The sequence below is a fragment of the Rhamphochromis longiceps genome, linkage group LG5 (genome assembly GCF_057381845.1).
Source record: "Rhamphochromis longiceps isolate RC_006_pf linkage group LG5, R_longiceps_female_GT1.1, whole genome shotgun sequence".
In the NCBI taxonomy this organism is placed as follows: domain Eukaryota; kingdom Metazoa; phylum Chordata; class Actinopteri; order Cichliformes; family Cichlidae; genus Rhamphochromis; species Rhamphochromis longiceps.
Window position 1 is genome coordinate 33,815,841 of NC_140561.1, and position 26,546 is coordinate 33,842,386.

Below are 26,546 nucleotides of genomic sequence, written 5' to 3' on the forward strand. Positions count from 1 at the left end.
AAATGCAATTGAAAAACTCAGCAGGCATGTCTCTTTCCAGAAATCATGACATGTTTCCAAAGACCTTATTGTGAGCATTTTTATGCTTTATTTTTATTTTATGCTTTATTATTTTGTTTTTGCTGTCTACAGGGGCTTTAATCTGCAGAATGAGTGAAGTTGTTGGCAGGTGTAGTAAAAGAGAAAATACTTGAATACATGAAACAGCTCACAGCATGTTCATGATTTATGGAAAGAGACTTTTCACTTATTTATTATTTTCACTTATTTATTTATTTTTTGGCACTTTGGGCACCACAAAGCAAGTACCATTTAGGGTGCATTATATTAAAGAGAAATCAAATATTTCTTAAGAACGTATATCCAAATTTAGGCAATTCTAATGTATAAATCAGAATCAGAATCAGAATCAGAATCAGAATGGGTTTATTGCCAGATGTTGAGGTTTACAACATTAGGAAATTGCTGCGGTGCTTCAGTGCAGACAATAAGAATTAAAGTGCTATGTAGAAAGAAAGATATGTGCATGAGATATACATGAGATATATACATGAGAATAAGAATTATGAGTGCTACGTAGAAAGATATATACATGAGTGCAGGTGGTGATCAGTGCCAAACATATATACATGAGAATAAGAATTATGAGTGCTACGTAGAAAGATATATACATGAGTGCAGGTGGTGATCAGTGCCAGACATGAAATGATGCAGTGACACAGCGTAGGGTCATGTGTTAGTGGCGGGGACAGTCATGTGGTTATTGTTCATGTGTCCAACAGCAGAGGGGAAGAAACTGTTCTTGTGGCGAGAGGTTCTGGTGCGAATGGACCGGAGCCTCCTGCCTGAGGGGAGCAGGTCAAACAGACTGTGTCCAGGGTGAGAAGGGTCAGCTGAGATCCGGGCTGCACGCCGCAGTGTCCTGGAGGTGTACAGGTCCTGCAGAGATGGGAGTCTGCAGCCAATCACCTTCTCAGCAGAGCGCACAACACGCTGCAGTCTCTGTTTGTCCCTGATAGTGGCTCCAGCGTACCACACGGTGATGGAGGAGGTGAGGATGGACTCGATGATTGCAGTGTAGAATTGCATCATCGTCCGTGTTGGCAGGTTGAATTTCTTCTAAACTTAATAAGCAACACATCCTCAGAAATACCATTTGCAGAACTACTTTTTTGCATCCTTAATACCAAGGGTAAATAATGCATAAGTAATGTATAATTATAGACCTGGATATATTCATTTCTGTAGGAGGGATGAGTAAATCTTTTATAAGAGTTAACAATGATACCTCAACCCTATGCTGTGTTGTTTTGTTTTCCAGTATACTCCATGCAAGTTTTTACTCTTACTGATCTTACTGGTCTCGCTGTAGATATTTTACAATTATTAATTACCTTTAATGGTAGTTAATATCTTGCTCAGTGTCAAATTTCTTTCCATTCATGAAAATATTCCTATTTTCCCTCCTCTGACTGATTACAATCATTAAACATCTGATGTGTCAAGGTTGAAATGAGAGTTCTTTGTGTGTGTTTTACAGTTGAAATGTAAGTAGAATTTATTTGATTATTCTTGACTTTACCAGAAGTACATCACAAAATAAACGAGCCTTTCATCTGCTCGTGGGCTCCTGCTCTTTAATCCATGGTAAGTTTTTTACACATTTCTAATTAGATGGACATTTATGTACTTGGGGTTTGGGTAAGTTTCATAATATTATACTTGGACTCCACTAGAGGATATTGTACGCAATGCATGGTGGCATTGATATGCAGTAACTTATACATGAATACTATGCTGAAATCACGTACTTGATTTGCCATTTTAAATATATGGCTTCAGTAAACTAATCAAAAATATGGGGGTGTTAGTCTGATTAGGTTAAGATTAACAACCAAACTGGATGAAATGGTTATTTGCAGTATACTGTATGTCAGTATATACAGTATGCTGTGTTTGTGTGTTCATAAGGAAATAGTCTCGTTGCAGAACAATTTTAAATGAATTATATTACTTAAGATATTAAAACTGTATTCTATATCACAGGACAAATAAGGATAATTCATTTGAGGGATTCTTGAGAATTCATATTTAGATAAGCTTTGTCTTGCCTTCAGATGTTTGTTGAAATATCTGTATTTCTTCTTTTAATAGTAGATTTATGTTTTTATCAGACAGATTGATAGGCAGCAGATGCCTTTGAACAAGTTGTTGTGATGGTGAGAAACAGTGAGAGCTGTATCCTCAGCAGACATTTAAGGATTGATTCCAAGAAATGTACCAGCGAAATCTGCTTATATGATCAATGCCATTACAGGTTTCATATGCCATCATTGTCAAAAGGATATAAAATACTTTTTCGGTGTGGTGTGATAAGGGATTGCTCATTCTTTGCTTTCACACTGCGAGGAGTCGTGTGAAACAGTAAATGCTGCCGGCCACAAAAGGACAAAGATAAAATTAACAGATAAACATAACAGGCCGGAAAGATCAGAATCAAAACACAACCTGAATTCTAACTGTATCTCTGTCATTTGCATGCAAGAACAGAAACAGTAGTATGTTGGCATGTGTGTCGGGTGGGTGGGTGTTTACCTGCAGTGTCGTCATGCATGAATGCACGCATTTTATGGCCGCACGTGTACGTATGTATGCATGCAGGGTAAATGTTTGTGTTGGAGAGCCAGAGGCATGCAGAGCTTCCTGTGTTAGGTTAATGCTCCCTGTGCCGCTCTCAGTGAAAACAATGGGCACAGCTCCATGTTTCTGAATTTCCCATCAGGGGGACGATGATGACAATCACCACTGACAGATTCACACATTCACTGTTTTTACTGCGGCTGGCTCAGAATATCACGGTTAAAGAGAAGAAAAAGGAACACCACAGATTTTCCAATTGTATTTAAGTGCTAACAATTTTCTGCTTCTTACTGGAGGTACATGGTGAGGCATTGAATGGGGAACACATTTATATTCAGAGGAAAGATGGGACAAAGGGAGAAGACGCAATCTCATCCTCACCCTACACAGGTAGAGTGAGGATGAGAGGGCAGAGTAATTAATCCACAGATAACGCTGACGGTTCACAGCCAGGTCACTTTCAGTGTAACATCACCATAATAGCTGCCCTTGACAAGCTCCATATTCACTGAGCACCGGAAATGTATGTCTAAATGATAGTAATGATATTGGCAGTCATGAATCAATGAGACATGCTCAATATATTCAGCAAGAGAGTCGAGAAATTTATTCTCAGCGATGTGATAGTGTCAGACAATGCACTTCCATTATGAACCGGCTCACACAGCACTTTAAGATAGATTAAGAACACAAGTTGAGAATAAAGACATTAATCACTGTTGATAGCTGAAGAAAAAAATCCATTTATAAAAGAAAGGTTTGCACATGTTTAAGGTACAAAATACTACAGGAGCTGCTTTCTATCGTCAGCTCTTTGTTGGACAAACTCTGGTCCAAAACCCTGGCTAAATCTGCCTTCATCTTTAGATACGCAACACTAACTCCAGTGCTTTTAGCCTTTTCAAACTTTCTCAACAACAAAGAGAGCAAGAATCCTCTCCTTCTACAAAAATAGACTCTGCCCTTGACTCTATATTGAGCACATTTTTAGAAACAACTTTACTTGTTGCTGGAGTAAAAGGCGGCACAGCACTCTAGCATTCATCCTCGCTGTGATGATGACATCTTCAGATTTAAAAGGTGACATTACAGGAAATGTTTTGTTTGAACCTTGATTTACCTGCTTGTTCTTATTTTTAGAAGGAGAAATGTCTCTGTTGTTTTATGTGTATAAAACACATTTTTTTAGTCAGTAATAGCTGCAAATGTGCAAATTAGTATCTCCTCAGAGAAGCTTGCCTTGGCAATTCGAAGACACTAATGACAGTAAAAACTCTGAATTCTCACAAATTGTGCCTAGAAAATGGTTTCAGTTTTGTTTTAAGGGACTGAATATGTTAATTTAGCAGAAAGCTGATTATCGGATCAACAAATCTTTGGCAAATGAGAGACGAGAGAGAAAAGAAAGCACAGAGTGGACAAGCAGTCTAAAGTACACTTTGATAAAGATGGGCCTTAGCTAATTTCTAACAAGAGCCAAGTGCTTGTATTAAACACCATCACATGCATGAGTGAGATAGTAACAGATGATGGCTTTTTCAATTTCCACATCGGTGCATATTGACTGGCAGAAGAGAACAAGAGAAATTTCTATAGGAGAGATAAGCTATTTGATTGCAAAGACAGCACCCAGCAGAAACAATTTGCAAAACTTGAGGCAGTTTCACATGTGCCTCTGAGGCAAAGATTTTTCAGACTTCTTTCTTTTCTGCTGTTAATCTTCCACAGCCATTATGGATAAAACTGCAGATTTTGCACCTTCGCTTTGTTCGTTTCATCTTCTGTGTGCATGAGCAAGTGAAAAGGACTGTACTGGAGGGCATTAAGTTGTTCATGATCCTGATGATAAGAACACAGAATGAACATGAACAGGAAAGCCTTAATGCCTGCACCATGTGGGGCTGCTGTCAGTCAAGTGAGTATTATCATTCTATTTTTAAAAGAGAAGACAGAAGAGAGAAAAAATTTTAACGTTTTCAGCATTTGGTGACAAACATTTAAAATGCCTTATTTTTTAGGCTTTTGAGGTTATTATGTATATAAATGAATATACTACATCCTGCATTTGGAAAAAGTTCCTTTATATAATTTACATAGTTTATCCAGAATAGCCAAAAACAGTCATTGGACACTTTATTAGGTACACGAATTCAACTGTGCATTAACACACATCTAATCGGCCAGTCGCATGGCAGAAAATCAGTTCATTTGGGCATGTAGATATGATCAAGACAAAATGCTGATGTTCAGACTGAATGTCAGAAAGGTGAAGAAATGTGATTTAAGACATTCTGAATGTGGCACGGTTACTGTTGCCAGATGGGCTGCTCTGAGTAATTCAATAGCTGCAAGTTTACTGGGATTTTCCCACACAACCATCTCTATGGTTTACAGAGAACGATTTTATAAACAAAAAAACCCCGGTACAGCCAGATGAACAGAATCAACTACCTCACAAGTGTTGCTTTATCATGTTCATCCCTTCATAACCACACTGTACCCATCTTCTGATGATTGCTTCATGTCACTATGTTCAAATGATCTCAAACTGGTTTCTTGAACATGACAGTAAATTCACTGTACTCAGATGGCCTCCAACAAGATCTGTCCAATTTGGGAGCTGGTGGAACAGGAAAACACAGATTATGCTATCATTATACTATCATGTCAGTATGAACTAAAATCGAGTATTTTCAGTGTTATGACAAATTAAAGCAGTTCTGAAGGCAAACTGGTGCCCAACTGAGCTTCAGCAATCTGATACTGTCCAATTTTGGTGACCCTGTGTGAATTGTAGCCCCCCTTTTCCCAACTTAGCTTACATGAGAGGCACCTGGTGTGGTTTTCTGCTGCTTTGCATTCAAAGATGCTCTTCTAAATACCTCAGTTGTAACAGTTAGTTATTTGAGAAACTGTTCCCTTCCAATCACCTCAAAGAAATCTGGCCAATTTAATATGACTTGTGGTTTCAACAAACTTTTTCTATCAGAGAACAACCATGATTTCTCTTTCTCTGTACACCTAGCGATTGTTGTGCAGATTAAGTTTCTATAAACCTCAGACTAGCCAGCTGTCACCAACAACTGTGTGCATTTACAGAGTCGCTTAAATCACCTTTCCTCCCATTCTGATGCTCAAACTAGAAATGTTCTGAGTACGCTGGAGCAACATCATATGAACAGAGGGGCAGGATGTGCTTTAAAAAGCCAGAAAATGAGGTTTCCTAAGAAAAGCACAAAAATAATCTTGTGATGCCACATCAACAATTGACTTGGGACACTCTTAAAAGGCAGAAATTTGCAACTGCTTTTAAATGCATGTATGGACGGGAACCATATGTTTGAGGTGATGAGGACCTTGATAAAAAATTCAAGTCCTTTAGTTGGAGGTGAGGTTATATGAAAAATTTATCAGGTGACTTTATTCCAAATTTAGACTTTTGGAATTGGGGAAAACAAAAACACTCCAGAAGAGAAGATCGGCCTCTATGTTCCTGGATGTTTCTTTTTCTGTAGCTTTTAAATTCAGCTTGACTGTTAGAGAGGTTCATGCCTTAGATATGAAGTGTCTATCCATGTAAACAATCATAAGAATAGGAATAACTTGATACTTGATTTTAAAGGTTAAACATTCATTCATTCATTTGAATTCATTAGGATCTGTTATCTTAAAGGAATACTTCATATATTTAAACGGTTGGCATTATAATGTTGCCGTATTAGGAAGAAAACTCAGAAAAGCTTTTAAAAAGATGAGGCTTTTAAGTTGTTGGAAATCGTTTTTATGTATTTTGAGCAGCTGACATGCATTTGGAGATGCTTGCATAGTCAAATGTAAACGTAGTCAACACCACTTGCTAAGCATCACTGGGTCCATTCGTGTCAGATAGTATTTTTAGAGCATTTCCTGCTTGACAGTCTCGAATTTGCATGAAACTTTTATGGTACAAAGTTTGAACATACAGTTTAATATGGTTGTAAATTTCAAATCCTTACAAAAGAGAAAGAATGAATGAATTTCTGACTTAAATATTGATTCATGGAGCTGATCATTTATATTTACTGGTCATTTTATTAGGTACACCTTGCCTGTACCAGCTCAGACATCTTTTTGCATTTAGAATTCTTCATGGTATACATTCAACAAGGTGGTGGACACATTCCTCAGAGGTTTTGCTCCCTATTAACATGATGTGATCTTCTATTGCAAAATTGTGGTGAGCCTGCGCAAATTTTAGCCTCTGTTTCCTGTTCTTAGCTGACAGCACTGGCATCCAGTTTGCTCTTTTGCTACAGTAGCGCATCTGCTTTGACGATCAATATGGTGTATGTTCAAAGACGCTCTTCTGCATACCTTGATTGTCAGTGTTGGGGAGTGTTCCGTACGGAATACATGTACCGCTGTTACGTATTTAAAATACAAAATATGAGTAACTGTATTCCGTTACAGTTACCGTTTAAAAAGGTGGTATTTAGAATACAGTTACTTAGTTGAAATAAATGGATTACACGGCGGTACTTTCCTGTTTCACATTGTGGCGGGTCAGGACTGTTTGGGTTTTGTTTGACAGCTATGTTCTGTTGTTCCAGGCGGCAGCGTTACGGTTGCCATGGTTACAGGGTGACGCTCTCTCTGCGTGTTTCCTGGGTGAGAGAGTGCCTTTTTGTTGTTGTTTTTGTTGTGCTAAGCTAATAGGCAGAATGCTACAGGTATAGCTCTAAAGAATGTAGTCCGTGCTGCTGGGAGAATGGACTGCCATACCCTTATGTGTCTGTGAGCGAGGGAGGGAGAAAAAGGAAAAGTACGAGCTGTCACCGAGCAGAAACGGGAGCTGGAAGCATGTAATAATAATGACTGCAGCCAAGAAGAGAGTCTGACGAGCCCAGTTGTAAGTAAGCTATTAAGACTCGACTGTACACTGTGTTCGTGTTTTCCTCTGAAACAATAAGTTTCGTTGCAGCAGCCTTTCAACGCCTCTCTCTGTCTCTCGCTGCAAAGTTGACCCAGACAACAAAGTAAAGCTAGTTTTCAGCTATGAGCCCGACATGGAACTCACCATATTAGCCAGAGGTCCCTTTGCTACGGTTCGGAGCCGCGGACCTTCAGTAACAGTAATAAATCACAGCAATAGTACATTCACGTAGTTGTAAGCAGCATATATTAAGTAATCCAAAGTATTCAGAATACGTTACTCCCATCGAGTAACGTAACGGAATACGTTACAGAATACATTTTTGGGCATGTATTCTGTAATGGAATACATTTTAAAAGTAACCTTCCCAACACTGTTGATTGTATTGCAAATGCTTATTTGACAATCGATCCCTTCCTATCTGCTTAAAGCTTTCTGGTTATTCTCCTTTGACTTCTGCCATGAACAAGGCATTTTCAACCCAAGAACTTCTGCTCACTGGATATTATCTCTTTTTGGACCATTCTCTGTAAACACTCGAGATGGTTGTGTGAGAAAATCCAAGTAAATCATCAGTTTCTGAAATACTCAGACCAAGCCATCTGTCACCAACAAGCATGCCACGTTCAAAGTCACTTACCCTAAATCACTTTTCCTCACTCAGTGAACTTCAAGCAGGTTGTCTTGACCATTTCTACATGCCTAAATGCAGTAAGTTGTTGCCATGCGACTGGCTGATTAGATATTTTTTATTAACGAGCAGTTAAACTATAAATAACATAGTGGCAGGTGAGAGTAGCGTTTTATTCAGGCCTTTTTGTACTAACTTAAAGTGCAGTAAGGTCTGACAGTTCCAACCATATCAGTAGTTGAGGGTAAATTATTTGGCTGTCCTTTTGACTTTATGAAACTCATCTGTAAAGTGCAAAATACTTGTATGCAAATGCTAACAGATGAATATTTAACACACAGTTATTTATAAAACATGGCAATGCACAACGCAGTTGAGCAGGTGAAGGAGAATCACTGTCAGTGTCCACAGAGCGTACAGCTGGCCGGTGGCACCCGTGGGGTGGGCTTAAGACAGTTTATACTGAAGCAGGGCCACTAACAATGTTATGTGTGATCAAAATGTTTGCCCAGTGGCAGCGAATGACTAGTTCTTCAGCTAAATATAGACATTTATCTGATGGTGTGTCGTCATTTTGCTCAAGGACACTTTAACAGGCTGTTCATGATTGAATCTCCTCAATGCAGTATAGTAATAGTAAATACTCTTCATCTCCCATCCCAGTATGCTCCACTGTGCTGACAGTGGGTCTAAATCAATCCTGGAGGGAGAAGAAATAATAATTCCAACTTCCTTCCTGGTCACTGGCACGGTCCACTCATCAAATTAGCTTTAATTGAATCTGATTCAGTGTCATTTATTTACTAACCAACTAGGGGTTGCATTTCATCCTCTCTCAGGAAGAGTATTGTTTAGAGTAATCAAGAAGGAAATCTTAGAAGAAGTGTAGGTTGTGGAACAAAACACAGGTTAAAATGTGAGGCGAGTGAGAGATGAGATGCAAGTTCAAAGAGCGAGCTTTGTTTTCCCAGATACTGTTGTGTAGTACATCTGTATCAGCCAGCAGGCCCACGGGAGCCCCTGCTGGCCAACACAACCACTGTTTGAAACAAGCAGATTCAAGAGGCTCTCCCTAAGGCCAAGGAAAATGGATATTGATCTGGAGCCATGACTAAATGGATTAAATTACAGAGTAGTGTTGGTAGCAGGGCAGCAGAGAGAATGAGGCAAGAGAGAGGAGGAGGAGGAGGAGAGGAGGTAGAAGAGTTGGAGGAAGAGACAAAAGGGAGGAGGAAAGGGAGAGACAAGGGGTATTGAAGAACTCTACCCAAACCTTTGCCTTGCAGACTGCTTTCTTTCTCCCTGATTCTTTTAAACAATAGTCCACCCAGTAGCTCTGTGCAATCATCCCCTGCATGCCGTACTGAAGCATCACCCTGGTCTTCATGCAGTTATGAGCCAAATGGTTTTAGAGGAATTGCTGGTCAGGGGATTATTATTTTCTATTCAGCCAAGGCTGCTGGATGGAAAGAGTGCCAAGTGCATGCTGGGAGTGAAAGGAGATGCACCATCATGAATACAGAAGCCAAACTATCTTGCAAAGAGCGTAAATCTGGGCGGAGGTAGCTGGCTGTCTGCCGCAGTCTAACCTGTTTGGTATGAACGGTTAATCAATCAGCAGTTCTGCTTAAGCCCCTCTGTGCTGAGGCCTCGCCAATGGGTCTGGGGGTCTGCAGAGAATAGCTTTCCGAGTGCCTCTCTGTGAGCTCTGAGTGTTGATATTCGTGACATTAATGCGTTGACTTGTGACAGGAATATCAAAAAGGTGAATGTGAGCTGCACTGTAAAAAACGGAAAAAGATGAGAAGAGTTAGCAAACATCAAAAGAATATAAAGTTAAGTTAGTTACATTTAACCAAGATAAATCAAACATCCTTACATTAATAAGTTTGTTGCAATGAACCCACAGAGAACTATAACCCAACACTGTGAAGCTTTGCAGAGCTCTGCAGCACCTTTCAGCTCATTGTTTTGGTTTAAAGTGGACTGGTTCTCATATAGTGCTTTTCTACTCTACTTCAGCACTGAAAGGTCTTTATACAACAGGCCTCATTCACACACATTCTTACAAGCACTTCTTTTTGCTTTCAATCTAACATTCACACTTCGATGAACCCATGAGAGAGCAACTTGGGGTTCAGTATCTGGCTTAAGGATAGTTTGGCATGCGGTATGGAGCAGATAGGAATCTAACTCCAAAGCTACATAGATTTAAACTGTGTGTTTAAAGTGTGTTCCACAAAAACACCCAACACTAGCTGTGCAGCTTCAATTGGTAGTGTTAGCTCCTAACTGGTGACATTTGTTGAGCATTTAGTGGCTAAAGCACCATTTATTTCTCTAGTGAGATAAAAAAAAAGAAGAAGAAAAGAAATTGAATTTATTTCACACTGTTGCATATCAGCTGAGTAAATAAATTCAGGAGGTCTGTTTTGTTTTCCATGTTTGTAATGCAGTTTCACGTTTTGCCGATGTGCAACTCTGATATTGGTGAATTTGTTAAAACCAAAGTAAAAATTTCACTTTCAGATTTATTTCTTAATGAGCAGTGTTGTGTGTTATATATGAATTAAAAATGCGAAATCTGATACCCTGGGAGATTCACTCCCTGACATATGTTCTAAAGGCGAAAAGGGTCCAACCTGGTGCTGGCAAGTTGTACCGAACAAAGTGGTCAGTGAGTGTATATGATAGTGTTTTATAGTGCAAAACAGAGCTCCAGTGATGGAAACATCAAGGGAATACTTTCTCCCAAAGCTCCCTTTGCCTGCATTGTTGAAAATATCTCTGCATAAATGTTTTTTTCAGGGCCTAATTTCACTCAATCCGACAATGCGGTGGATGCTCACGAGCTGCTTTGCTTCTGTAGATTTCGTTATAATACATATTTCTCATGATTTCCTCAACTCCTGAGCTCTAATCATAAACACTTTTCGCCACTCCACTTCCTCCCCTTCAGGGCAACGCTCCACTTCATGGCTGGATTGAATATTCATAAAGAGTCTGTGGATTTCAGATGACACAGGGGCATCCGCCTATGCTCGACATATGCATAAAATGTGCATTAACATGGTTTTATTTCTGTCTCACTGATGTGGAGAGTGAATGTTTATGTGACACTTAATGAAATCTATCCTTTAGAGTGTCCTAAAGAATGCATGTAATCTATCAGAGTCTCTTTGAAGATTACAATTTACACCATGCATAACTGACAGCTCCCAAAAGTTATCTGATGTGGTGCACAGCACTGTAACAGTTTGGATTGTCTTTGCAGTGCCTTCCCTCTGCTCTGCAAGTCTATAAATTGGCAAACGCAGCGTGAAGCATATGGCTATTGCCCCCCAACAAATTTGTTTCTTTTTTGTACGTGGCCTAGAAATTTCCTAAACCATAAAGCCACATAAATGTCCTCTGGGAGTGTGAGATACAAAGAAATTTGACAGTCCATGGAAGCACAAAAATCAGTCACTGCACATCATTCCAGTGTCTTGGCTCTAATTGGAAAGCATTACGACTCTCTAGCTCCATCTGTTGAGAAAATTTCATAACTATGGGCAGAGGTTTGTGTTAACGGATAGGGAGGTTAGAGCCCAGCTAGAGGACAGAAGTGAATTCTTGCAAGGCGTGGAAGATACAAATGTCAGCTGAGATAATGATTCACTAGCTGCTGCAGATTCTTATGTAAGAGCTGTAATTCTTCAAACATGCTTGACTGGGTAAACTAATGAGGGTGGGTGAACTTTCTCATTTGTCTTGTGAAACAATATTAGAAATATCCATCTGTTGTGTTTCTCTGCTTGCAATGCTGAGAGAGGCTAACACATTAACCAACACATTAATACCTGCAGGCGGAGACAACGTGCCCCTCGCATGTAGGATGAACCAAGTACGGGAGGGGCAAACCTTGAAACTTCTTTCTACAATTTCTGGTTTAAAATTCTCTAAATGTTTGCGTCGAATAACAAACCGGGACACGAGCAGGTAGAGTTCAGAGTGTATTACAGTCGCAATAATTGCATTCTAGTTTTCCGCTTTTCCTCTTTTGAGAGCAGAAGCAAACACTTTTTTTCTTTTGAGCGATGCTGTGTCAAATCCATTTTTGAACACACACACAATCCACACCATGTAATTCTGTCAGCAGCTCAAAACAACATTCAGCTGCCAACTATGAGCTTTAATTTCAAAGACACAGTTTAATTTTAAAAGCAATATCTAGGCAGATATACCGGCTCTGTGTCACCTACTTGAGTTCATATGCCAAACCCGTTAGCAAAGGGTTGACTGAAACATTCAGGAAATAAAAATCTGTCAACTCTTTTTCCAAATGTATAAAACAACATTGCCATATTCTACATTAGTGTTTAATTACAGGGGGTTTTGGCATGTGAGCTATATTAGTGGTCTTTAATCTTTGTTTATTCCAAATGCTTCAGCTGCACTTATCTATGCAAAGATGTTTTTGCATTTTTGGCTTTGTTACTTTTTAGAAATACCATCAACCCATCAGGGACTGCAGATGATAATTACTGTGTATGGCTACATCTGGGGCATTTAAATGATGGACCCAAGTGCTCACGTTAATTAATGTGCATTGTCCCTTTTCAAATAAACATTAAAAATACATTTGAGTTGCACTGCTGCCCAGCTGCTTTCGTATCACCCCAATAGAGCACTTTGCTCTCAGACTGCGGGCTTACCTCTGTTTCCTATGGTATTTAAAAGTAGAATGGGAGGCAGAGCCTTCAGCTTTTAGGCTCCTCTTCCACCTTCCAGCTTGGATTCAAGAGACAGACCTTCTCTACTTTTAAGATTAGGCTCAAAACTTTGCTTTTTGATAAAGCATATAGTTAAATCTGGATCAGGGGACCTGGAATCCTTTCTTAGTTACGCTGCATTAGACTTAGGCAACTGGGGAATTTCTGTGATGCACTTTTCTTTCTTCTCTCGCTCCCTTTGTAGCGTATGTTTATACACATCTCTGTATTTAATTGTGAGTTACTAATAATCTCTAACTCTCCCTGTGGCTGTCCCTCCCTGAGCCTGGCTTTGTTTCTTCCTGTTGAAACAGAGTTTATCCTTCCCACTGTCGCCAACATGCTTGTTCATAGGAGGTGGTATGATTGTTGGGGTTTCTGTTATTGTAGGGTCTTTCCTCACATTATTAAGCACCTTGAGGTGACTGTTGTGAATAAAACTCTTTAGTAAAAAGAAAAACATATTGAACTGAATTGATCTACTTTTTAGCTCCTAAATGCTCCACATTCTTCACTATCTTTGTTGCGTTATGGTGTACAGATACTGTGAATCGCCTTGATTCCTGTCGTATAAAGTTTTAAATATTTTCTGCACAAAGTATGCTGTACAAATTAAAATTATAAGCACAGAGTCTGAAATATTGAAGCTGAAATATTAAGGCAATATTTCTGATTAGTAATTGGGCAATTGGCTCAAGAGCAGTTTCAAAGCAAGGTGACGCCTGTGCCCTTGTTTTATGATGAATTAAGAAGATAAAAGATGTGGATCTTGATTCCAAGTGTTCAACTTGCTTTTGGTAGCTATTCAACTCTGACCGCGATGTCCAAAAAGATGTCAATGTAAGTGAAGCTGAAAAACCAAATATAATCCAATATAAACCTATCAGAGGAAAATTAGCGGTCAAATCCACAGACTGTTATAGTCTTAAGACTGAAAGAACTGGCCAGCTCAGGACCACCAAAAAGCTTGAAAGACCACAAGGATGATTGCAAGTTTTATTCTTTGGTTAATAAAAACAACTTCACAACATCTAATCTAGTGACATCTTGCAAGTAAAGAAAACTCTTGAGGAGGAAAGTGTATCATGTCCAAAATCTTTGCAATTTTCAGAATGACTGGAAAAGGAACATCTCATTATCGGAAGCATGCTGCATCCGTGAAACAGATGAGCATCTAGTTACCAGTGTTTTATGTTGTGACTGCTGATTGACACAGCAGGATGAATTCTGCAGTGTACAGAGATATACTTACTACCCTGATTCAAACAAACCAGCGTTTCACTCCCATGTATGACACAAAGCGCACTGCAAAAGTAACCCAAAGAAATTGGATATTGTTCTATGTCCAAATCCATCACTTGATTTCAACCCAGTAGCGCACGGCTTTCATTCACTGACAACAAAACTGAAGGCAGAGAAAACATCACAAGCAAGAAGCAACTGAATGTGATGCTCTGCCAGGCCTGGCAAGTAACAGCATTTAGTGATGTCCATGAGCTGTGGATTTCAACTAGTTACTGACTGCAAATGATTTTCATAGTATTAAAAATGATTGTTTTGTCCAATCAAATTGAGCCTCTGAAAATCACACATCAGTTAAAGTCACATCAGTTAATACTACAGAAATGGTTAGATTGTGACTGACTTACAATCAACAGTGGTGTTGTACGGAGGCAACATTACGAGTTTTATTAAAATTTTTGATTGATAAAGTAAATGCTTTAATACTGGCTTGGCTTAGAGTCTGAACATAAAGGTTTAAATAATTACAAGGAAACAGGTTTTTAAATCAACATTTTATTCCTCCAACCATTGTAACAAAGTACAAAAACATTTAAAATCTAAAACAAAGCAAAACCTTAGTGATGAACATTGTCAAATCAAACCTGCTTCTCTTATGTGTTCGTTGAATATCAGGGGAAAAAAAAAAAAAAGTTCTTCCAATCATACACTTCAAAATGACAAGATTTGTATGGATATTATCATAAATACCAGGAAATGAAGTATTTATACAGAAATGACATAATTTAAATGTATGTTCAAGGTTGAAGACAGGCTGAGCAGGCTTAAAAAAAAAATAAAAAAAATAAAAAGAGTTTAAGCCAAGTGTCCTCCGTACACAGCGGCTCTTGATGGAAACAAACAAAGCACAAAGTCCACTCAGCCTTATCTGTCTGGTCTCATCATGCCCGGCCTCACCGGCGGCATCATCATCGGTCGAGGATGACGCATCATGTTTGGTGGTCCTGGCATCATCTGCATGGGTCCTCCCATTGGTGGCCTCATGCCTCCTAGATGTAATGGTGATGGCATACACAGCTTTAGGTATTATTCATTACACCAGTTTACCCAAACGCCCACATCAGTGCGCTGACAGACTTTTTCAAATAACCTCCTTGTCTTTTGTCTCATCGGGCCACCAAGGCACAGAAATGTGTGATTGCTTAAGATATTTAAATTTTGCCAAAACTGATTCAAAAGATATTGATTTTACAGTGATATAAAAGCAAAAGAAAGGCTGCCAATCAGGAAAGAGAATTCACACACAATAGAATAATAAATAAATATTCAAATAACCCTGTGTGGTCAACAGCTTCATCTGCATGTGTGGTCATTGCTTATGAACACACTCTTGTTTAACAAACTTTTCAAATGACTTGACTATGTTCAAATGTTTCTGTATCATGTTGAATAAATATCAATTAAAAATGGAACTAGGGCCAGGCCACACCTTCAGGTAATACCAAATTTTATCACAAGATGGCGCAACAAGTTTAATGACACCTTTACTTAACCGGCGAGGCATTTATAGCACATCCTTATTTACAATGCTGTAGTATTGGCAGTAAGATTTAAAAGAAACAGAAGTTAAAACAACAGCAACTGTTGGGGTTTAAAAAAAGAAAAGAAAAAAAAATTAAGGAAAAATGTTTCTTACCAGGCCCACCGGGCATCATGCCATGTGGTGGAGGCCCCATCATAGGCATCATTGGAGGACCTCCCATTGGGGGTGTTGGTAGCATGCCTGGACGAGGAGGACCAGCTGCATTTGAGACAGAAAAATGCCAGTGCACAATTAATGTTAAGACTCTGTACAAGTGCACAGAAATTTACATGTCAAAATCCCATAGAGTGAATCACAGTATATGCAAAGAGCCTCATTTACAGTGATATTTGACCAACAAGAGAAAACAAATATCCAACAACAGACAAAGCTTATGCTCACTACAGCTCTAAGGGATCGTTTTATTGGTTGCAGTTTTATCATCACTATCTTTGACCTTGTTTTTTTTTTTTTTTCTCCTTCTCTTTGATCAATAAATCTGCAAACTTGTCAGTTTTGTTGTTCCCCTTAATTCATTTTCACGCATGAGCTCAATGTTGGGAAATTTTAAAGAGTTTCCCTGTAGCACCACAGCAGGCGACCGTTCACTTAGATGCATTCTCACTCCTGGAAATCATAAAATAATTGAAGCGAGGTGCTTCCTGGTGGGGGGGGGAAAATAGATTAGTCAACTTTTCTAAAAGACAACACTCAGCATACAGCCAAAATAGAGTACCAGCTAATGGATGAGGTTAAACATGTTAAAAATACTGGATGTGTATTTAAGCAGCATTTAATAACTAATAATTACATTATTCAGTATTAAATTCAGGGTTTTTAAATCTCACTGATAAGTGCAGTACTTTACACTGCATAACACCTAACAGTTTGCCTATGCTAATGTTAGTGCTAGCACCAGTAGCCATCTTTCCTTGCAGGCTAATCTGCACATAACTGTGCAGAATATGGTTACACACTGCCGTGTTGGAAGTAAACCAAACATGCAACTGTTTATTTCTAGGTTAAAGTACTGTAGAACCACACCCACCAGTATGTTCAACCATCATTTCTTTTACCTCCCACTTTGCTTGTTTTCAACCTACACTAACAGAGAAAGAGCTGCTGCTGTCTGTTAGGGCTGCAGTGGTGGATGATGGTGTACGGCCTCTTAACATCTTGCAACCACAAGATTAATAAACATTAATAAACTATTTATTTATTAATTTATGTGATTAGAGTTGCCACAGTCAGTTAGAGTGGGGGTAACTCAACATATGTTTACCATTAACTTTGTCGTGCAGGTTTGTGGTCACAGTTTTACCACAATTTGGAATTTAAAAAACAAAACAAAACAACATTTTATTTACCAAAAAAAAATATATATATATAATAATTTATTTTCACACAACACTGAGAAATTGCTCATAGTTGCCCTTCCTTGCACATAAACACACAACAAGAGACAATCTGCTTCAAATGCATTCTCACTACTGGCAATAATACAATAATATAAGCAAAAGGTGCTTCTTGGATAGCACTTGCAGGAGGCACATCATGTTCTGTCTCCTGCAAGCGCTACCCAAGAAGCACCTTAAAGTGAATTTACTCAACTTTACAGGGACTAGTTACATATGAACTCAATCTGACATTACTTAAGGAATGTGTGCTTTTGTCTGATCTCACAGGGTCAGATGCATCTCTAGCATACACGCTAGATGCATGTAATAAGTTTAGATGCTGAATACAAAGGCTCTTATTTAAAAGCTTTAAAACGCTAATAATTGGCACATAGTCTGGACTTAATACACGTTTAAGCAATCCCAACCTGAGTCATAAATCCAGCTTTCAGGAAATATATATAAAAATACTGAATTTTTTTTTTTTCATGTCATGAGATGCTTTATTCATGCAAATTAATTGTTAGTTATCCTGTGGATATGACTGCTAAAGCTCCACATGTATGGCTTCTTGTTAGTCTAGTGAAATGCACTTCATTCCAATTAAAAAGAAAATGTTAACAAAATTTCCCATATGGTTATGAATTTATAAAAAGCCAGTGTCCATGTTATGGTTGGTTAATTAAATTAGATTAGTACCAAGTGTAAAGATGGACTCACCTGGGGGAGGGCCACCTGGGAACGGTGTGGGAGGAATCTTTCCCTGTTGAAATGCGGCCGCTGTTGGCAGAAAAGACAAAATTAAAAACACACACACACAAAAAAAAAAAAAGACATTTTTCATGAAGATTATGAATCCTGTACAGATCCCAATCTAACTTCAGTGCAATGCTCTACATATGGAGTCCAACAAATGGGATCTTTTTAAATGGGAGAAGAAGAAACACATAAAAGTGACTTCAAAAAACTAAATCATGTGTCATGTTTAAAAGCCACAAAGAAGAACTTAGTCTGTAAAACAACAGATTCCTCCACAGTGGACAAAAACACTCATGAGCTTTGCATTTTATATATGGATTAGTGGTATGTAATCTCATAGGCCCAAGTAAGCTGGTGTATAGAGCCCACTGGTTAAGCAGGGAACTTGGATATCCTACATGAGTGCAAAAGCATGCCCGTGTGGGATATGTAACAGGCTTTTACTGTCTGCCTCTAAACCAGCTTACTAAATATGGAAAAGAGCATGTGGTGCCTACATTAAGCATATAGACGGTTTGCTGTACAGTGGTCCCTCGTTATAACGTGGTTCACGTTTCGCGGATTTTTTTTGTGCAATTTTGCATGCTTTTTTTTTTTAAATTACAGTGCATTGTGTTCTGCGTCCTGATCGGTTGTAGACAATCGTCAAACAATCTCCGCCATGCCGTGTCACCTGTCCAGTACAGAATGTGTTCAGCTTGTCAAATTTAAATAAATCTTCGATCGCTAGCAGTGTGACTCTGAAGTGCTGTACTATATGTTTGTAAGTTTTCTCCCCAACAAGCACAACAATGTCGACGAAACGTTTTGCACCGTCAAAGGCACCTGCAGTAGCACCCAAAAGGCAGAGGAAGATGCTCACCATCGCACAAAAAGTTGGACTTCTGGACATGCTAAAGGAAGGTAGAAGTTACCGTATTTTTCGGATTATAATATAATACTGGACTTATTTTTCTACGAAGATTTGAACTTTGAGGGTGTTTAAACAAGAGAGAAAAGTGTGAAAATCTTCTTGCCTGTCTGAGAAAAGTGTGTGTAGTGAGGGGTTTTACAGCCTTAAAACATCTATAATAACAGTAAAAAATAAAGTTGGCTACTTCGCGGATTTCACCTATCGCAGGTTATTTTTAGAACGCAACTCCCGCGATAAACGACGGACCACTGTACAAGCAAATAAAAACATCACTGATACTGCCACTAGAGGGCACTTTCACATTTACGATAGGCTTGTTGGACAAGTGATCTGTATCCAGAAGAGCTCAGAGTCAGAACAGAGTTTCTCCCCTGATCAAAACATGTTTTGTCATCAGGAGACTATGACTCAAGCTTCCTAATCTTACCTCAAACCAAAGCCTATAGTAATTTTATTCTTGACACAAGACATTCAGACAATAATATTCTTACTTGTTTTATCAATCAGACTCTGTGCTTGCTCCTCCATCCATTTCTGGTAGTAATCTTTCACATTTTCTTTGTGCTTTCGGCCACTGCAGTGGGTTTTCCTCACTGACGGCTTAAACAGAAACAGAGTAAAACCATGAGATATTTAACTGGAACAGAAAAGACACACACGCGCGCACGCACGCACACGCTAATGCCTTTCAACAATTTGATATGATACAAACAAAACTTACCGAATCATGTGTAAGGTAGGTATCACAGTAGTCACAGTAAAACCTGAGGATTAAAAAAACAAAACCAAAAAAAACCCAGAGGTTAACTTTTTAGTATTTGTGTTGTTGTTTTTTTTGTTTTTTTTGTTTTTTTAAATCCAGACCTTTTAAATATGACCAATCGGAGATATTATAATTCTGATCATTTATCAGTACATATCCATATTTCTATATCTATGTATAAAAACTAAAGCTGACACTTGTGAGACTTGCCTTTGTGTCAAAGTAACTGAGGATACAATACAGAAGAACATGAAGGAGGTTTTCCTGTCCTGGCATTTTATAGCAGATGACACCTTTAAAAATATTCTGCAGTAGATCAACAACAGACAAATACCATGAATCAACATATGAATATTACCTTATGCTTTTGAAGGTAAAGTTACAGCGGTTTTATTAGAGACGCAGCTAAGCGTTTTGAAATTTTGCATAATTTGTAAAGGTTTAATTTCTTCAGTACTGAAGAGCAAAAATTTGGCTTTCTTGCCAGAGGTCAATAAATAAAATAAAAACAAACAAACGCGCTTTGTGTTTACATCTTTTTGCTGAATCAGTTTACCTGCTCTCATTTGCCGTTTTAGCTGTTTGGCGTTTTTTTTTTTTTTTTTTTTAATAGTTTGTTGAGCTTTAACCTGAAATCCTGGTGTTTCTGGCAAAATACATGTATATTTAAAATAGGGCTGGGCCATATCATACCATTCACAGTAATACCGGTATAATTTCGGGCAATGGTAAGAAAATGAAATATTGCAATAGAATATGGGTAAAACGCACATGCGCAGTGCCTTTCTTTACATATGCACATGGAGGAAAAAGAGTGCCGGTGACAGCGAATGAGAAGGGCGAACGCGGATCGTTGAAACGGATGAACCAGAATTGGTTTGTAAAAATGCTGCAACTTCAGTGGTGTGGAACTGGTTTAGCTTTCGCCCGTCAGATACACAACAAAGCTCTGTATTTGGTAGCGCATGCTAGCGGGCTGTCGTTATTACTGTGTTTTTTGGAAAATATGACACACTTAAAATAAATCCTTTGATTTTTCTGAAAATCGGCAGTGCCCCTAATAAAATCCCGTGTGCCTTATGTATGAATTCTGGTTGTGTTTACTGACCTCAAAACGATTTTATGTGGTATACACACACAATATCTTTTAGTGCGCATGCGCCAACCAGCGTGCAGCCTGTTACAGTCGCTCCTGCTTTTCTCTTAGTTTAGCTTTTTTTTTCTTACGTATTCTTTTTTTTCCTGACTTGTATTTTCCTCCGTTTTCTATCTCTTACTCAATCATGTGGATTGAGAGAGTTTTTGTTCTTCTGGTGGCCGTGGAACTGTTACTTTTATCAAGGAACGGGACCGCGGCACATCTCCTACACGCACGGACTGTTTACTCCAGAGATCAGCTGATCGCCCTGATGCCGGCCGGTTCGCTGGCCAGGCCCGCAGAAGTACCAGCTGAAATTTGGAGGAAAACACATCGGGGATGCAGAGGTCAAGGACAGAAGAGAAGAAAAAAGGTGACGGTGAGACAGCGGAGGCTCGAAGCGAGGAGGAGGTTTAAACCGTGTCTGCCGTCTATCGTGATGGGTAATGTGCGATCGTTGGCAATTAAAATCGACGAGCTCTCAGCACTGGTACGGAGTCAGAGGGAATACCGAGAGTGTAGCCTGATGTGTTTCACCGAATCATGGCTGCACCAGGACATTCCCGATGAGAATGCTTCCGTGGAAGGCTTCCACACTGTTTGGGCGGACAGGGACAGCATCGCTAGCGGTAAGCGGAAAGGAGGTGGGCTTGCTGTTTTAGTTAACAACCGGTGGTGTAACCCTGCCAACATAACAATCAAAGAAAGGATTTGTTGCCCGGACACTGAACTGTGTGCTGTTGGACTCAGGCCGTATTATTTACCCAGGGAATTCTCTCACGTCATCTTGGTGGCTGTTTATGTACCCCCCTCTGCTAACCCCACAGCTGCATGTGACACTATCCACTCTGCCATAGCTCGGCTACAGACTCAGCACCCGAGTGCCTTTATTGTGATCTCGGGTGACTTCAACCATGTATCACTGGACAATACACTAACAACATTCAAACAATATGTGGACTGTCCCACCAGGGGAGAGAAAACTTTAGACTTACTGTATGCTAACGTCAAGGATGCATACAGCTCCTCCTCCCTCCCCCCACTTGGTAGGTCAGATCATAACCTGATTCACCTCACCCCCCGCTATGTGCCAATTGTGAGGAGGGAACCTGTGACCACCAGGACTGTCAGGAGGTGGTCAGAGGAGGCCTTAGCAGAACTACAGGGCTGTTTCGAGGTGACCGACTGGGAAACACTCTGTGAGCCTCACGCCGAGGACATCAATGAGCTTACTGAATGTATCACAGACTACATAACTTTCTGCACCGACTCCATTGTTCCAGCTCAGACTGTTCATTGTTACCCAAATAACAAGCCGTGGGTGACTAAGGACATCAAAGCCCCCCTCAACAACAAGAAGAGGGCTTTCAGAGGGGGCAACAAAGAGGAGGTGAGGAAGATCCAGGTGTTACTAAAGGACAAGATCAGAGAGGCTAAGGACAATTACAGGAGGAAGCTGGAGTGGAAACTCCAGCAGAACAGCATGAGAGAGGTGTGGAGGGGCATGAAGACCATCACTGGATTCAGGCCAACCAACAGCAGGGGAGCTGAGGGAGGTGAGAATAGAGCCAATGAGTTCAATCTGTTTTTCAATAGATTCGACACCACAGTGTCTGCTCCTACCCCCACAACCTCACCTGTAGTTAGCCTGGAATCCAGAGCCACACCACTGTGCCAGCCTCTCTCTTCACATGGCGCTGTTGCCTCCTGTGAGATTCCTGACACCCCTCCCCCACCCATCACCTTCACTCAATACCAGGTTGAGATGCAAATGAGGAGACTTCACTCAGGCAAGTCTGCTGGACCAGACGGAGTGAGTCCCCTTGTCCTCAAGACCTGTGCCCCCCAGCTGTGTGGAGTCTTTCATAAACTGTTTATGCTGAGTCTGAGTCTGCAGAGGGTCCCGGTGATGTGGAAGACATCATGCCTCGTCCCTGTACCAAAGACGCCACGTCCCAGTGGCCCCCAGGATTACAGGCCCGTGGCATTGACCTCCCACATCATGAAGACCCTGGAAAGGCTCATCCTGGACCAGCTGCGACCCATAGTAAGACCACACCTGGATCCCCTTCAGTTCGCTTATCAGCCTCGTCTCGGAACTGAGGACGCCATCATCTACCTGCTCAATCGTGTCTACACCCATCTGGACCAGCCGGCGAGCACTGTGAGGGTCATGTTTTTTGACTTTTCCAGTGCTTTCAACACCATCAGGCCGACCCTCCTGGGTGATAAGTTAGCAGCGATGCAGGTGGATGCTTCTCTGGTGTCCTGGATTGTTGATTACCTGACAGGAAGACCACAATATGTACGTCTCCCACAGTGTGTGTCTGACAAGGTGATCAGCAACACAGGGGCACCACAGGGGACAGTCCTCTCCCCCTTCCTCTTCACCCTCTACACCACAGACTTCAGCCACTGCACAGAGACATGCCATCTTCAGAAGTTTTCTGATGACTCTGCGGTGGTTGGATGCATCAGCAGGGATGATGTGACAGAGTACCGGGCTGTGGTCGACTCCTTTGTCACGTGGTGTGAGCAGAATCATCTGCAGCTCAACGTGGCAAAGACCAAGGAACTGATCGTGGACTTCAGGAAGACCAGGAAACGCTTGACCCCTGTTTCAATTCAGGGGGTCAGTGTTGACATTGTGGAGGACTATAAATACCTTGGAGTACACATTGACAATAAACTGGACTGGGCTAAAAACACCACAGCACTTTACAGGAAGGGCCAGAGTCGTCTCTATTTTTTGAGGCGACTGAGGTCCTTCTACATCTGCCAGAAAATGCTGAGGATTTTCTATGAGTCTGTTGTGGCCAGTGCGATCCTCTATGCTGTTGCATGCTGGGGGAGCAGGCTGAGGGTTGCAGATGCCAACAGACTTAATAAACTAATCCGTAAGGCCAGCAATGTTGTGGGGATGGAGCTGGACTCCCTCAAGGTGGTGTCGGAGAGGCGGATGCTGTCCAAGATAAAGACAATGTTGGATAACACCTCCCACCCACTCCATGACATGCTGGTCAGTCACAGGAGCTCGTTCAGTGAGAGACTGAGATTACCGAAAAGCACCACTGAACGACACAGGAAATCATTCCTGCCTGTGGCCATCTCCCTGTACAACGCATCCACTTAACACACTGGTTACTGCTACAACTACACGTTTCTTTTCCAACTATTTATTTATGAGTGACTTATGTATGTATATATATGTATATATTGTACTATTCTTAGTTAGTGTATTGTCTGTCTTGTCTTAATGTTGGTTTAAAATGGAGCACTGTAACAAAAAATAATTTCCCCCAGGGATCAATAAAGTATTCTGATTCTGATATTACCGTATTGTGTGTGTATAACCTCTTTTTAAGTTTTGTGGATATTCTACACAGGCACGCTGGTTTGATTTTCTTGGGATGCTCAGCACATCAAACCTTGAAGCAGATGGACTACAGCAAAAGAAGACCATACTGGGTGTCACTAAAGTCTGCTAAGAACAGGAAAATGAGGCAACAATTCACACCAAATCGTTGCCTTGGCAGACAAAAGATTGAAAATATGTTTTCTGGTCTGACGAGTCGCTACTTCTGTTGTGATATTTGAACGGTCAGAGACTGGTGGAAGCAGCATAAAATGCTGGATCCATCCTGCCTTGTATCAATGGTTCACGGTTTGATGGTCAATAATCCAGGTAAGGAAATCCCATAAGGTTTATTGAGTTCATCTGTAAATAACATTTTTCAGTGGGAAAAGTATGGATGAGAAATTAAACTATTCACCCACTGAAAATGCTGCATCCAAATAAAATGAATCAACTTTTAAACAACATGGTGTACCTGAGTAATGTCCAGCCCTTTAGAAACCACAGTTTTCCAACAGGGTAACACCATGTCACATGTCAGCTCAAATCACCACTACACAAAATATTCCCTCTAATATATCCTTTTGTATATTAGAAGTGTGTTGTAAAGGAGAATGCATTTTTTAAGTAACATATGCTCCATGCAGGTGTTAGAAAATGTCCACCTAGATTTTGAGATGCCCTACATGAAAAGTCCCTCCCGGCTGGAAATATTTACCTTTCACAAAGGATAGCATGTATACTTCTGTGGTCATGCAAGAAATGTTTACATTATTCTTATTTTTCAGAAATAGATAAGATATTCTCGGGCCAGATGACTCACTAATTTTAGCTAAAAAAGACTTTTAAAAAAAGGCAAACGCCACTGTAATTCTGCGGGAAAAAACAATGAAAAGTTTGAACTAAATACACATTTGTTTGTTGGACCATTAGGAACCGCGAGAAAACTCGAACAAAACAGTGAATTGCTCTGTAGTTTAGATATTTGTTAAGCGTATTACACAAATTACGTAAGCCTCAATAGAAACCATTGAGAGACTGATCTGTTCAATATCACAGACCCATGACTTCACTATCTGTCGATATTTGCTGGTAAACGTTTATGTTGGCTTTCGCTCCAGCAAATAGCCAGAGCCCAGACACAGCTTACAGCCTCGGTCTGAGCATACCCCGGTTATTAGTCTCCAGGGTTTTTCTTACCACCAATTCTTACTTAATTTAAATACAAACGCACACCAATGCTGTTAAACGAAATAGGTAGAAGACTTATCAGTAAAAACAAATTTTATGTGAACTTACTTCGGCATGTTTCACAGGAACCTCCACCAGAAAGCGCGACGCCGGTGCTCCCAATAAGCGTTCCGACAAGATATGGAGACCTACACAAATTTAGTTCCGCCTAAAATCGTGCTATGGAAAATTACATGGTTTTCTTTCTTCTGTTGGTATTTAGTTGTTATCACAGCCATGGCTTAAGTCACAAATTAGCATGTATGTGGCATGTATTGGCTTTAACTTGTTAACCCAGTTTCTAAAACCATATATTAGATTTAGTAGTTTGTTAACTGCAAATGACATGAATTGAATTTTGTATGTGTTGTATGTGCTTTTTCTTTAGTTATTGATGAACTCACAAGTTAGTTGTGATTTAAATACAGTAGATGAAAAGTACAATGATAATAATAATAATAATAATAATAATTTTTTGACATTTAGTGATTTCCATTACTATTAGGCAGTACATACTACCCCTGCATGTAAATGACGTAATTACATTCGTAAGTGCAACCAAAATCAGCAACTTTCAAACAAACAAACTAATTACATTTTTTAAACCCACCATATTATTTGTACCAATAATAAAACAATTATATTTTGCAATCCAGTTAAAAAAAAGAAGGTGGTGCAGATAAAGGGCACCATTTACATGTATGTAGTAGATTCAGTGTTGTTCAAAACAAAAACAAAAAAAAAACCCAACATAAATAAAATAAATGTGTTCATTTCTCCCAAGACACTGGACAGGAAATGTTGTCAAAAGCACTATATTCATATAACCCCTTATATTGATAATGAACAACACAAGTTTTTTAAAACTTTGTATTCATTTATCATTTATAAAATTGAAAAATGGGGATTTTGAAGCATGACATTGATACATAAAATATGATTATGTGAATAGATAAAAGATTAGGTACATGAGGTATAATGTTAAACTGTGAAAATTTGATATATGTAAATGATATATACAGATCGTTATTGATTTATATATTTCTTTCCTGTATGTTGAATTTTGCTTTCAAGCATAATCACTTCATAGAAAGGTTAAGGAAAAGTACATCTTTAAAAAAGTGAGTTTTTATAATTCTGAAAAATTTTATATGTGTAATTAAATTCTAATTCTAATTCAAATTTTATATAATTAATATATTCAGTGCTGTTTTCATGTACATCGGTAGT

The 26,546-nt window shown here is 39.6% G+C and overlaps 1 protein-coding gene across 1 annotated transcript; it reads right to left on the reverse strand.

Annotated features, from left to right (window-relative positions):
- Positions 1 to 14,718: 14,718 nt before the first annotated feature.
- Positions 14,719 to 25,481, reverse strand: snrpc (small nuclear ribonucleoprotein polypeptide C). Its single transcript, XM_085407322.1, has 6 exons — positions 25,386 to 25,481; positions 19,552 to 19,594; positions 19,322 to 19,430; positions 17,879 to 17,938; positions 15,876 to 15,980; positions 14,719 to 15,228 (listed from the first exon to the last, which is right to left on the reverse strand). The coding sequence occupies exons 1-6, from the start codon at positions 25,391 to 25,393 to the stop codon at positions 15,104 to 15,106; spliced, it is 450 nt and encodes a 149-aa protein (XP_085263448.1). The 5' UTR covers positions 25,394 to 25,481; the 3' UTR covers positions 14,719 to 15,103.
- Positions 25,482 to 26,546: the final 1,065 nt, after the last annotated feature.